General features: G+C 43.0%; 2 protein-coding genes across 2 annotated transcripts in view; one reads left to right on the top strand and one right to left on the bottom strand.

Annotated features, from left to right (window-relative positions):
* homer2 (homer scaffold protein 2) overlaps positions 1 to 2,533 on the top strand; it is a 39,762-nt gene extending 37,229 nt beyond the window's left edge. Inside the window, 2 exon segments of the mRNA XM_073032812.1 lie at positions 1,274 to 1,354; positions 2,050 to 2,533. Coding sequence (XP_072888913.1) covers positions 1,274 to 1,354; positions 2,050 to 2,238 — 270 coding nt within the window. The 3' untranslated portion in view covers positions 2,239 to 2,533.
* Positions 2,534 to 8,267: 5,734 nt separating this feature from the next.
* The window catches only part of whamm (WASP homolog associated with actin, golgi membranes and microtubules), a 28,173-nt gene continuing 21,624 nt past the window's right edge, over positions 8,268 to 14,816 (bottom strand). The window contains exons 7-10 of the mRNA XM_073032811.1: positions 13,456 to 13,542; positions 13,277 to 13,372; positions 11,414 to 11,795; positions 8,268 to 10,227 (exon numbers count right to left, since the gene is read on the bottom strand). Of these exons, the coding sequence (XP_072888912.1) occupies positions 9,905 to 10,227; positions 11,414 to 11,795; positions 13,277 to 13,372; positions 13,456 to 13,542 (888 nt within the window). The 3' untranslated portion in view covers positions 8,268 to 9,904. The remainder of the gene's footprint in view (positions 10,228 to 11,413; positions 11,796 to 13,276; positions 13,373 to 13,455; positions 13,543 to 14,816) is intronic.

The raw sequence follows: 14,816 nt of genomic DNA, 5'->3' as shown, positions 1-14,816 counted from the left end.
AGAATTGATTAGAGAGCTTAAGGTAAAAGAACCCTCAGGGGAAAGTGATCATAATATGATCACATTCACCCTGAAATTTGAGAAGGAGAAGCTAAAGTCAGATGTATCAGTATTACAGGAGTAAAGGGAATTACAGAGGCATGTGAGAGAGGTTGGCCAGAATTGATTGGTAAAGAACACTAGCAGGGATGACAGCACAGCAGCAGGGGCATCCAGGTGTCTGCAGCTGTGAGGTGTGTGAAGTTACCATTGCTAGAGAGAAGGTTCTGGGGAAACTGAAAGATCTAATGGTAGATAAGTCACCTGGACAAGATGATGTCCATCCCAGGAGCAAAGGGATTTGGGAGTCCTTGAGCAGGATTCCCTAAAGGTTAATTTGCAGATTGAGTCTGTGGTGAGGAAGGCAAATGTGATGTTAAAATGCCTAGAATATAAAAGCAAGGATGTAAAGTTGAGACTTTATAAAGCACTGGTAAGGTCTCACGGAGTATTGTGAGCAGTTCTGGGCCCCTTAGAAAGGATGTGCTGAAACCGGAGAGGGATCAAAGGAGGTTTACAAAAATGATACCTGGATTAAAAGGCTAGTCATATGAAGAACGTTTGATGGCTCTGGCCCTGTGTTCACTGGAATTTACAAGAATGAGGGGTGACCTCATTGCAATTTACTGAGTGGTGAAAGGCCTTGATAGAGTGGATATGGAAAGGATGTTTCCCATGACAGGGGACTCTAAGACCAGAGGACACAGCCTCAGAATAGAGGGGCCACCTTTTTGAATGGAGATGGAGGAATTTTTTTAAAAACAGAATAGAGAATCTGTAGAATTTGTTGCCACAGGCAACTGTGGAGGTAAAATCTTTTATGTATATTTAAGACATAGGTTGATAGATTCTTGATTGGTCAGGGCATGAAGGGATATGGGGAGAAAGCAGGAGATGGGGACTGAGTGGGGAAAAAAGATCAGCCATGATGAAATGGCCTAATTCTCTTCCTATGTATGTATTATAGTCTTATTAATAATTTGACAGACTGGATGGGCTAAAGTCCTGCTGGAGGGTCTTGGCCTGAAACAATGACTCTACTTTTTCCCCATAGATGTTGCCTGGCCAGCTGAGTTCCTCCAGTATCACGTGTGTTTTGCATGGATGGGCTAAAGATCAGATTTCTGTGTTGCAGTGTTTTATGACTATGAGTAGGCTACAGGTGGGCATCATAGGCTTGTTACTGTGCAGAGAAATGCCAAGGTGGTGAACACTGTTCTTTCCTCCCCGACAGGAGCTGGAGAAGCTGAGAGAAGATGTGCAGGTCATCCCAGGGCTCCTGAAACAGTGCAATTGCTTACAGCAACAGCTACAGGTACAGCAGAGGTGGGAAGAGAGGGGTCTCCTTAGCTGTCTCCAGCCTGATTCCCACAGACCAAGGCTCTCCCTCTCATGCTGACCAATCAGTCATTTATTGAACCACTGCAACAGTACTCTCTCATATTCTCCACCCTTTTGCCACAGCTTCCCCAAGAACTCCCCATGGTGGCTTCAGTTGATGAAGATGGTACTCAGAATATTACATCCCTTCTGTACAGACCAAACCCACTGTGCAGGGGGTGCAGCCCTGGCCCCAGGCTAGCTTAAGTTGCAGTGGGTAGAGTCCTTGCCTCACTGCACCAAAGACCCAGTTCAATCCCTGACCTTGGCAACTGTGTATGCAGTTTGCATATACCCCAGTGACCATGTGGGTTTTTTTTAAAAAAAGGGGTTTGGTTAGTTAATTTGCCCCTAGTGGGTAGGTGGCTGGTAGAATATGGGGGGAGTTAATGGAAATGTTAGCAATGCAAAACAAGGGATGAATGTGAAAATTACTTTTGCTCAGAATGGACTGTGGTCTGAATGGGCTCCTCTGTGCTGGATGACTATGGGCATGGCCTCTGCTTGCAGGCCATGTCAAACCTATAGTCCCTGTAATGGGGGCATACTCGGCCCTGGTGTTATGGGCTATAGGGCCTTAGTCTGTTCTATGTCTATGTGGGTCTTGCTCACACTGTCTTCTGAACACAGAGTGCAGAGAACTCCAACGTCGAGTTGGAGAGCAGGTCGAAGACACTGAAGGGTAACGTGGAGGAAAGCCGGCAGAAGTATGAAAACTTGCTGAAGGATCTCACCACCTTCCTTGGGATCCTTGATGGGAAACTGGATGAGCTCCATGGATTTCGACAGGGACTTGCTAAACTGGGGATGGACAATTGACAAGGGGAGAGCCAGGAGATGGGAATGGCTGCATTCAAATACAGTTAAGGGGCAGCCAGTCACAGATCCCCTTAACCGGTTAATCTGCAGTCTCACCCTCTCCACACACACAATAAGTCTTCAGTCTCAACACCCCCCCCCCCCCCACCCCAACCACCACTGGAGTGCATCTGCAGTCACCAGTTCCACCCTGATGAATACTAATGAACCATTGTAGATGGTCTGAGAGTTTTGTGTCATTGTTACTAAAACCAGCTGTTTTATAAATTCCAGATTATTAAATGACCAAATTATACATGTTTGGTGAGATATGAACTAATTCTTTGTGGAGGGAGTGAATGACTGATCTTCATTTATAATCTTAACCATGTGGGATACCAGGTGGTCTAAACCTGTTCATTTGCAGGGAGGCCTGGGTAATTCCCAGTGACTGTTAGCTGCCTTAGCCTCTCACTGGTTGCCTACCGGATACTGAACCAGTTATTTCACACTCCTGTAATGTTGAGTTTTGAATCAAGCAATCCTTTGTCCCTGCTGAGGCCTCACACACACTGGCAGGGTCAGTGCTTCCTGCCCTCCCTCATGTGGATCCACACCAGATCCTGTTCACTCTGTAGTCATTGAACTTTCTCTCTCATGGCCCTGCTTCCTCATGACCACATCTCCAGCCACTGACCAGTGGCAGCCTCTCAGCTTTAACTGCTCTCTCAGTGGGGACTGTGCTTGAAGATTGCAAATCTCTCTACTTCTGTTTGGCAGACTTACTCTAACTTTGAAGGGATGTTTAGTTACAAGCATACTTTCATATCTGTTCAGGGGATGACTTGCTAGGGAATCTCAGACGTTACAGAGGTGTATCCCTGCTGTCAGGGAGGAAACATCAATGATAAAACTTTCTTAACCATTTCTCAGGCTGAAGAGCAGATCCTTGAATGAGTGTGGATTCAAGAGGAACAATGGACAAGATCTTCAATGTGTAGTATCAGCCACTACACAACTGGCAACCTTACAATAGCCTCTGGCTGTCAGCCCAGTGGGACTATAGAGCCGTTTTCTGCTTCTGTGACATTCACCTGCACCTTGCAGTGATGTGCAAACCATAATTAACCAATAGATCCACAACAGTTAATCCCAAATACAGATGAGTTCCAAACCGGGCTGTGACAGCACCATCTTTTTATCGCAATGGTGCATCTCACCTTCAGTGGAAGGATAATCAAATATCAGTGTCCTCTCAGCTCAACGTTGATGCCTTAACTTGAATCAGTTGGACAGGCTATCATTGGCATGGCCAACACCAAACTCCTGAAACAAATTTACTATTCTGAGCTCTGTCATGGATTACCAGGAGATAGAAGTGATAAGGCATCCTGCAAAATTAGACATGTTTCCCATCTCCGGAGGAACCCTGGAGTAAAATCATCTACCCTGGAGCAGCATGTGGCATGACAGAACTTTATATCCATGCACAGGGCACAGAAAAGTGCAGTACAAAGATCATGAGAACCAACCACTACAACTAACCCTTTAATGACTGCATCTATCTGATAAGTCTGCGGTTCATTTTTATTTGTTAATCTACCTGCAAGACTCCCTCAGATATGGGAATGGATATTGATTTGATGTCTACAATTTTGGTCTCAACAAGGAAGTGGGAAGATTCTGAGTGTCCAAACAGATCATGCCCTGGCTGATAAACCCTACAATACCCCATCCTGATTGCACAGTAGAGAAAGGAACTGTTTCAAATAGTTGTGCTTTAAGATAAATGTTGCAGATCCTGGAAAATGTGTTGCTATAACAAACGTTTCCAGCATTGCTCTTAAGTTTCCTGTGGAGAATCTCTGGCACTGACATTAAAGCATTCTCTCAACTTCTGATTCCGGTCACCACCCACTCTCCCAGGAACGTCACTGTCAGTGATAATATAGCAAACTCAACAGGCCCAGGAACAAGCAGGTTACAGTGGGGTTCCTGGTCTTTGTGTGTAGTAGGGAAGGGATGGAAGGTGGCAGCTGTCATTGGGCTCCATTTCACTGGGTGCAACCCTCTAATCATTGTCCCTCAACTGGAACCTATGGACCCTGGAGAGCTGACCCACCAACCACTCACTGGGGCTGTTGCTGATCTGGCTCTTACCTGAGATCAAACCATCCAACATGTCTCACAACACCCTTGTCATTCAGCCTTCCTGAAACACCCCAGACTCCTTAGCTTCCTGCCTCACTGAGTAATGAAGGTATGGACACAGCTGGCCTCCATATACAAACTATAGTCTATTTTCACGTTTTACTTTTTCACTCCCCCCACCTTACTCTCAGATTAATCTCTGCCGTCATCACATACCCCAGCTCCCAGCAACATTAACTCCATATCATCTCAATCTCCTTGGTATCTAAAAATTTATCAATCTCTGTTCACTATTTGCTCTGTGAAAGAACATGCACAGCCCTCTTGGGCAGCTAGTTCTCAAAGATTCACCACCCTCAGGATGAAGGGATTTCTTCTAGACTCAGGATTGTGGGCCCCACTTTGTCTAGTCTCCCTTCATACACCAAATACCACTATCCTCACCCCACAACTTTGCTCCAGTTCATCTATCACAAGTAGACAGGGAGACTGGACCCATTTGCTATATTGCACACAGTCTTACCAGGGCTTTACATACTGTAGCAAAGTGTGTGACTCTATACATCCATTGTTATCACTCATCTATTACACCAGTCACAGCCTCAAAAAACACCATTTTGTAAATATAATTTCTTTTTCATAATTCATGTCAATTCTGCTCAATCCTATGAATACATCTTCACTAATGTTTCAAGATCTTCCTACTAAATACATTAGGCTAACTAGTCTTTTGGTATATTCCTTTCATCACAGCTCCTAATTCTTCACTGACACTTGGTCTATTGATCAAACATTCCTGCATATTTCACAATTCTCTTCTCTCATTACCCTTTGCAATCCCCATTGAGATCATTATGGATCTTATTCCACCCCCTCCCAATGATCACAACCTTCCCTCTCCCAATTTACTTTAAACCCTCCCAACTACTAATGAACCTCCTTGGGAGGACATTGGCTCCACACCTGTTGAGATGAACCCAACCTTAAACAGGTCTGTCCTGTTTTATATAAGCATATCCTTTCATCAGCCTCCTGCAGTGCAGGGAAAACCCAGCCTCTCCACATAACTATAGATAACATCCTGATGAATCGCTGCTGCAGTCTCCACGCAATGACAGCTTTCTTATAATCTGGTGGCCAGAAATGTAGAAAGTACCATGATATTTTATAAAACTGTAACTTTCCTGCTTTTCTATTGCTGAGGAAATGAGAACAACATAATCTCCCATTGTCTTCGTCACCACTCTACCTGTGGTGCCATTTTCAGGTATCCTTAAGAACCCAAGGCCCCTTTGTTTCTCAATGCTTCCTTCATTTCTTATCCATGTCCTAGTAGCATTAACCCTCAGAAAGTTACCATCTTGCACTCACAGAATTTCTATTTGCATTATTCTGTTCATTTTACCAACTGATCAGTATCAGTAATCGACTTTTATGCTTCTCAACCATGTGTAATCTGACGATGTCCTCATGACACACTTTGCAGAACTGCCAGTTCTACAGTATGTGTACACAAACCCTTATAACAATTGCTCACCAAGAACGTTGTGAACTCTCTTCACTGAGGTGACTTTGCTCCTGCAGTGTCCAATGCTGCTCACTGGCCCAGGGCCTTTTTGCTCCTAGCCTGAGATTTCTCTAGTTGCAGGGTGCCCAATACTTGCACATATGATCCGGGGAACAGTCAGCCTGCAAATTTATCAGATCATACCCACACCAGAGAAGCATCATTCTCTGAAAGACAATTCCATTGTTCTCATATTCTTTCCCTATAACCTCTGGAAGTAATTCCTTCTCACATTACACCATGTGTGTCATGACACATGGTAGCATAGTGGTTAGTGTAACGCTATTACAGAGCCAGCAAACCAGGTTTAATTCCACCATTGCCTGCAAGGAATTTGTATTCTCCCTGTGGGTTTCCTCCAGGTACTCGTTTCCTCTCACATTACACAGACATATGGGTTAGTAATTGGTCATGTAGGTGTAACTGGGTGGTGCAAGCTTATTGGGTCGGAAGGGCCTATTATTGTGCTTACCTCTAAATAAATGACCATCAACAGCTCTCCCTTCCCTGGTTCTTACCTAGACTACGAGGTATTGTACCACAGACATTAGCCACCAACCCATCACAAGGGTATGGAAAAAAATGGGAGCACATGCCACAAGCTCACACAATCACAATGATAATGTGCAAACACCACACAGATCAGGATTGAGCCAGAGTCCCTGGGGCTCTCAGACAGCAGGCCTACCCGTGAAATCACTGCTGACCCTCTGATAATAGCTTCCCAACACTCAGAATCTATTCCTTGAGCTAATAATCTGCAGATATTCCTACACCAATGAGCTCAAGATAAATTGGCTAGCAATGTATTTCATCTCCGACCATGATCTAAAAGCACAGATTTATTTAATTTTGCCTTACCATCCAAGTTGAAGCTTTGTCCAATTTGGGAGTTTTGAAGCAGAAACAGTCAAGTAGTTCATATTTCTTCCCTCCCTGCATAAAGCTTCCAGACTGAGGAAATTGGGTTTTATACTCTGCTTAAGTTTCAGTTGGTATTGTACACTAGTGACCAAAGCTTGGATTAGACTGGCCAGCAATTCAGTTAGTAAACTGCACACTGGTGACTAAAGCTTGGATTAGACCAACCTGCAATTTCAGGGTTGAAGGAACAGAGAGGTCCTCTTTAACCAGGTTTCTTTTGCCCTTAAGTATTGAGACGATTCGTGAGTGATTAATTGTGATGTCTATGATTAAAGAAGATGAAGGTCAGAAGGAACGTCTGGCATGGATTCCATGAATGGGGCTAATGTTTAAACTTAAGCTGATTGTTTAAGGCAATGTTAAAACTACTGGGTGCTGCCTTGTTGCTAGTGTTTTATGGAGGTCGAGTGAGATTCAGGCCAAATACAGGCTGAGCAGAAGAGGCATCTAATGAGTGGAACAGCCACCTTTTGTTGCAATACAAGCGTCATTATGTGTTGCTGGAGGCCATTTTCCCGATCATATCTGTAGTAGTACTCTCCCACTAGTCCCACCCCCTACTCCTCTCCCCCATCCTCTTCAAAATTATGATTCTATGTGCAGCTCTGTTCTGAAATCCCTATTTATGCTGCTTTCTCTGCTTTCCAGTCCATGGTTCCTGCACACAACTGCATAAAAACCTTTCATTTTATCTCGTCTTTTCCCAATTATTTTAGATCTCAACAATTTAGCAATTCACTGATACAAGCAGCATTTTGTTCAAAAGCTGCAACAATAGGATCTCACCATAGCTGCGGACTTAGCAACTTAAACCAGTTATTCCCTCAGCTGGCACAAGAACAGAGCAGAAATCACATTCTGCTCCATCAGGAAGTCAGAGTTTCAGTTATACTGGGACATCTCAGTTGCTCATTTTATATATCCCCTGAAAGTGTTTAAAAAATAAAAACACTAGTAACTGCATTGACTTCTGATGAGACAGAAAGAACATCTAACACACAAACAGAAATTAGTGGCTTCCATGAGTAATTGCTACTCCATGGCAGGCACGCTTTAGAAAAGGAAATAAATACTCTCAAAATGTTGGAGGAACTCAGGTCAGGCAGTATCTATGGGGAGGAATAAACAGTTTATATTTCAGATCTTGACCCTTCATCTGATGACAAAGGGTGTATGTTGCTCTGGATTTCCAGCATCTGCAGAATGCGTTTATACAATAAGACCTCACAAAATGAAAACAAATGTATAATGAAGAGAATTCTTGGAAAAGAATGTGACCAGAGTGCTCTGTAATCACACTTAGGAAAAACAATATTATTAAAAATAGCTATAATTTTCATTCATTGATTTATGCAAAGTACAATTATAAATATGAATATTTTCAAAAGCAATTCTGAAAAGAAACTACTTTAAACCGGAACTTCAATGGTTTATTTTCATTTCACTATGCCAGTGCCCTGGGAGGAAAAAAGCATAATGCAATATTAACCAATTCTCCCTCAACTATTGCAGTTTTTTTACTCAGGTAAATTGTTGCCTTTTTAATTCCTCTGGGTAACCATTTTTCACAGGTTCAAATGGTACAGGCTTGCTTATGAAAGGCATTACAATTAGGTACAGTCATCTGGTTGTGTCTGCTTGGGAGAATTCTCATTAAACTGCAGAGAGCCATAGCTGCTCCAGTTCCCATTAAACCTGGAGCAGAATGATAACTTCTGCAAGTAAAAGGTTAACAGCTCGTCTGTAAGCATCCTGGACTTCATAGACTGCCTCAAATGTCAGCAGGAGTCAATTCTCTATCCTAAGATGCAACACCTTGCTGAAGCTAACATACAGTGGTCAGTCCTAGTAAGTGAGCAATCACTTCCTGCAGGTGAATGTTTTCTAGCTGAAACTTGAGCAGTTCTGAAATCCTGCTGCTCCACTACCCTGCACTTGGCCAATGCCCTGTAAAGTTTAACATTTTCAAACCTGTGTCACCTTATCACTCCCTAGTGTCTTGGAGCCTTGGCTCAAATGGATGCATCCAAGTCATGTGATGGGTGTGCTCCCTCACCAACATTAAACCTTGGACATACCTTACCTCAGCTGAACACAGACTACCCCATGCGATTATCCCAAGAGCAGGGGATCTCACTGATGACCAACCACAGAACTACACTGTTGACCCAGGCAATAGCACACTGCTGTTTTCAGGATCCTGTTTCCTACACCATACAAGTGGTTTTCCTCAGAATGTAAAACCCAAGACTTTGTTCTTTTCCTATGCTGGCTCTTAACACTGACAATCATTCTCCAATGTTTCCGGAATATCACGGAACATCAAAGATAGGGGAGGCACACAGTGTCGCAAGCCTGTAAACTACTTAATGTAGCCATGGCCTTTCTCCCTCAACCACACTTCTCCACTGGAGTTCCCCTGGATCTGATAATGAAACAGATGGAAGGAAGTATAATGAGGAATACTGCTGGCACAGTAATCAATTCACAGGACATTTTCTGTAAAAATAGTATTTTCTTAAGTGCCACAGGGACTATCTCTAAAATAAAACCAAGACAGCTCAACAGAAAGTGAATGGGAAATAAGGGAAACAATACATGGAGTCATTGATGGATTGATAGTCTGTGCAAAATATTAAAAAGTTTTAAGAGGTGCATACACACACACACAGACAAGCCTGTGCTTGCGCATGCACACAGGCAAGCCCATCTCTTCTATTGTGCACAGTCAGTAAGGGTGAAATCTTCTAATTTAAAGGCACTTAATTCAAATTATTTTTATGCAAGAACAGTCTGAACTGCCCACTGACTGTGGCCTTGCATTGAATGTACATTGGTATTGACAGTTGGTACTATACATATACTGAGATTTTGTGGCAAAGCAGTACACTGATAAGATCCTTCAGCTCAAACACTGGCTGGGCATGTAATCTGCTAAATCTCCATTCAACTCTGCAGTAACTGCATTATTCTGTCAGTTAATTCAGACAGTGCAAAACTCAATTTGCAGATGGCACAGTGCAAGTACTGGGACGCAGTGGTATGTCAGCCATCCCACTCTCCATCTTCATTATCATCATCATCATCATCATCATCAGAGTCAGAAGACACTTTTTTCATCCGTTTCATAGCTGCTTTAATGCTGCGTTCCAACTGAGTGACTGGGTCACTGTCCGAGGCTGGGTCAGGGCTTGGCTTTCCATCAAGGGTTTGCTCCACCTTTCTTAGTGGGACGCCTCGTCGAATCTCGGCTAACAAGCTTTCTCGCAGACCCTGAGGCTTCTCTGCATACTGCACCTTAGTTCGATCAACCTTCCTAAGCAATACTTCGCCACGCTTCAATGAAGCCAGCACATCATCCATTGTTCCTGGAAGACAATGGGTTGAGATACAGTCAGGTACATATTACTACATATAGAAGTATACAGCACAGAATCAGGCTCTTCAGCCCACAATGTCTGTGAACATGAACTAAAACTCTTCTGCCTGGATACAATCCATACCTGTCCATTCCCTGCATTTTCATATCTCTATCATCCAACAGTCTCTTCAACACCATCATATCTGTTTTCACCAGCACCCTTAGCAGCTCATTCCAGACACCAACTCTATAAAAGATTTGCCTGCACATCTCCTTTGAACTTTCCCCCTCACCTTAAATGAATGTTCTTTAACACTTGGCATTTTTACCCCGAGAAAAGATTCCAACTGTTGACCCTATCTATGCTTCTCATAATTTTTGTTATTAACTTCCATCAGGTCTTCCCTCAAACTCAAATGCTCCAGGGAAAACAACCCAAGTTTGCCCAAATTCTCCTTATAGCTTATACCCATTAAATAAGGCAGCATCCTGGTACACACCCTCTACCCCTCCATATCCTTCCTATAAAGGGATAACCAAAATTGCACAGAATACTCCCAAGCATGGCCTAAGCAAAGCGCAAAGCTTTATATAGCTTCAACATGACTTTCTGGCTCTTATACTCAGTGTCCTAACCAATGGAGGCAAAAATGCCGCATATTAACTTTATCACCCCATCTACTTGCCTGGCCATTTTCAGCATGCTATGGACTTGATCTCTCCATACATCAATGCTGTTAAGTTTCCTGCCATTAACTGCATCCCTTCCCTTGCATTTGACCTCCAAAACTGCAACAAAACTTATTTGGATTAAGCACCGTCTACCATTTTTCTGCCCAGATCGGTAACTTATCTACATTTTGCTGTGGACTCTACAGAGTCCACAGTTCTGATCTTTTTGTTATTTCCAAATGTACTAACCCACCCATTTACACTTTCATCCATATCATTTATATACCACTAACAGAGGCCCCAGCACTAATCCCTGCAGAATATCACTGGTCACAGATCTGCAGCAGGAATGATGCCATTCCTTCCACCAGTACCCACTGTCTTCTACAGGCAAAGCAATTCTGAATCCAAACTACCAAGTCATTGTGTGGATCCAAGTACCAAGTTAAAGAATGGATTTTAAACACATCTGATAAAATCTATTACATTATTTTGCACAGTATCAGATCATTGCTCCTTACCTATATTTTCTTGCAGGGATTTCCTTGCTGAATTCTCAGTGGTGAAGATGAGGGGCTGCTCCTGATCTCCCTTTGATGAACTCTTGCTGCTCAGCAGAGCTGGTGGAAGGGGGGGTGGAGGGAGAGGAGGCGGAGGGGGTGGAGGAGGGGGATCTGAAGAGATCTCACTTGTTTCCATCTGTCCTGGAGATATTGGAGTAGCAGCTGGCAAGAAGATTTGTACTGGAATATTTCCGGAAGCCTTAGAGGGTCTGGGCTGTTTTTTACTAATGGAATTATCTATGATGGACATTGGTTGTCCAGCATAAGGTGACGTGGCATCTTGCTTCTGCATTCTGCGAGCTTGACAACGAGGTTTAAATGCAATCTTCCCCGATGATTTCTAGAATAGAAGACTTCTTTGTTAAAAAAAAAACAAATATACAATTGTTGCTACTAAATAATCCAAATGTGTGCCTAAGGTCCCCATTCATTCTGTATGTCCTGGCTAAATTTAACACCCCAAAGAGCATATCCACATATTCCTCTGGATTAAATTCCAACTGTCAACTCTATCCCCAAATTACCCATCTGCCCTGCTCATGAGTTGTTTGCCCCACTTCCATCAGGGAAAAGGCTACGTAGCATATACACTAGGACCACCCAGACTCAAAAACTGTCCCCTTCCCCAATCAGTAAGCTTGATCAACACCTCCAACCACTAACTCACTGCTCCACATCCCCAACCACTACTTTATCACTTCCTGTTAGAGTCACTTTACACAGATACTCCTGTGCCTAGCACCACTTTATGGACATACAATTAATGTATTTATATTTATTGTGTTCTTTATGTTATTATGTTTTTTTGTGCTACATCAGATCCAGAGTAACAATTATGTTGATCTCCTTTATACTTGTGTACTGGAATTCCTGAACCTTAAGTAGGGACCTTAGGAGTGATATTGTACAGAGACGCCTTGGGACAGACCTCCATAGCTCCCTGAAAGTGGCAACGTAGGTGGATAGGGCATTGAAGCTATTGGGTATACTTGCCTTGAAATGCCAAGGCATAAAATACAAGAGTTGGGATATCATGTTGGTGATGTCATGTCAAGTTTGGTTAGGCAGCATTTGGAGTACTGCAAACAGTCACCACAATACAGGAAGGTTGTGCTAGTGAAAGAGTGCAGAAGAGATTCACTAAGATGCAACCCTGACCCTGATGCAATCTTTAATGGAGGGTTGTTTCAATTCAATAGGCTGGGATAATTCTCATTGGAATGTGTGAGTTTGATGAGTGACCTTTCAAACGTTCATGAATTTGAGATCATAGGTAAATAGTCAGAATCGTTTTTCCCCAGCACAGAGGAATCTATAACTGCAGTTGAAGGTGAAAGAGGAGAAATTTAAAGGAGATCTGAGGGAGAAGTTATTCTACAAAATGTAGGTGTGAACAAGTACCAGTGGAGGAGGATACAGTTATAATGCCAGAAGTGCATTTTAACAGTTACTTGTATAGGAACAGAAGAAAGGGAGACACACCTAAAACAGGCAAAAAGGATTAACGCAGACATGGAAACACAGTTAGCATGGACGGGGCCTACACAAATGACCCATTTTAAACTGCATTTCTCAATGATTCTGTTTATTCTTACCCCTCACTCTAATCTGACAGACCAAACGCTTGTCCAGCCAAATGGAATCTGGCCAAAACCTCCAGTTGGGTTTCCAGAGATCAGCTGGTTCTCTACTTGCAAAAATGCAGAGAGAATTGGGAGCCAGTACCATCAAAACCATTCCACACCCAAATTGGGAGAAGAATTTAGTATCGAATCTACCAGTTCTGAAAACTGGGATTAAGAAACAGGAGTCGATCACTACCTCCTTAAAGCTACGCAGCCTTTGCAAAGTCTTTTGCCTCTCCATGTTTACCCATTCCCTCTTCTGTTTCTTTTCTTCTTTCTGCTGGTCACGTTTCTGTGTAAACACAATATGATAAAGTGTATTAATGAACAATACCACGATGGACACAAACTGAACCATAAATGGCAAATACTTACTAGCTGAATACTGTGGTGCTGTCGTAAATGAACTTCTGCTTCTTGTAACTGTTGCTGCTTTGTCTTTTGAGTTTCCTTACACTGATCCTGGGAAAGAGAAAATGCAGTTAGATTCGAAATAGCAGAAAGTGATTATTAATTGAGTGGGGCTCCTGATCCTACTGGCCAGAGTCTGGATCAACAGATTCAGCAGAAACCCCCATAAGTGAAACAGGTTTATGAAAATATCCCTGTGATATACCTCACAAGTTGATCTGTCTTGTGTAAATCACTATAACTAATATGCCATATAAACTTGAACTGTTAAGGTGCCACCCTTACAACTATACCCACTCAGGTGAATGGTGACATAAATGCAAAGTATCTATACGTGCAGTCCTGTTAAGAGGTAGATAAGTGTGTAAATTATGGAAAGAAACTTCTGGCTAGCAGCTGTTAAACATCACTTGACACCATCCCAAAGAATTGGCACTAATTTTTATGTCACTATCTGTTTACACCCATTTTCCTAAGCATCACATAGAAACATAGAAAACCTACAGCATAATACAGGCCCTTTGGCCCACAATGTTGTGCTGAACATCTTTGTAGATCTTTCTCTGGTAGTCAGCTGAACTGCCTAATGACTGGTTGATGGGCAGACACTAACACTGGTTCGATGTTCGATGACCAACATAGTTCTGTGCATGAGAACTTTCAGCACCTCCCAACAGTGAAAATAATATTCTGCTCCAAAATTGGATAAAACCAATGGAGCAAAACCATGATGTTTGATGGCCCACAATGATGTTCGGCACAACATTGTGGGCCAAAGGGTAACACACAGAAGATGCTGGAGGAACTGGGTAGGAGAAGCAGCATTTATGGAAATTAATAAACAGTTGACATTTCAGGTCAAGACCCTTTGTCAGGACTGGAAAGGAAGGGAAGTCACCAGAATAAAAAAGATGGTGGAGGAGAAGGAGGAGAGCTCAAAGATGATAGGTGAAGCCCCTCGAGTGGAAAGGTAAAGTGCAGGAGAAGAAGGATCCTGACAGGAGAGAGTGGACTATGGGAAAAAGGGAAGGAGGGGTACCAGGAGGAGGTGACTGGCAGGCGAGAAGGGGTAAGAGGCCAGAGTGGGGAATAGAAAAGGGAAGAGAGAGAGGAAAAAATTTACCATGAGAAGTCAATGCTCATGACATATGAGTTGTTGCTCCTCCACCCTGAGAGTAGCCATGGACTGACATGTTGGAATGGGAATAAGAATTAAAATGGTTGGCCACCGGGAAGTCTCACTTTTAGTGGATGGAGTGAAGGTGCTCGACAAGTGCTCTAATTTTACACCAGGAGCATAGGATACAACAGATGACTCCAGATTC

The sequence above is a fragment of the Hemitrygon akajei genome, chromosome 30 (genome assembly GCF_048418815.1).
Source record: "Hemitrygon akajei chromosome 30, sHemAka1.3, whole genome shotgun sequence".
NCBI lineage: Eukaryota > Metazoa > Chordata > Chondrichthyes > Myliobatiformes > Dasyatidae > Hemitrygon > Hemitrygon akajei.
The sequence above is the reverse complement of the archived record's forward strand: the minus strand, read 5'-3'. Positions and strand labels throughout refer to the sequence as shown.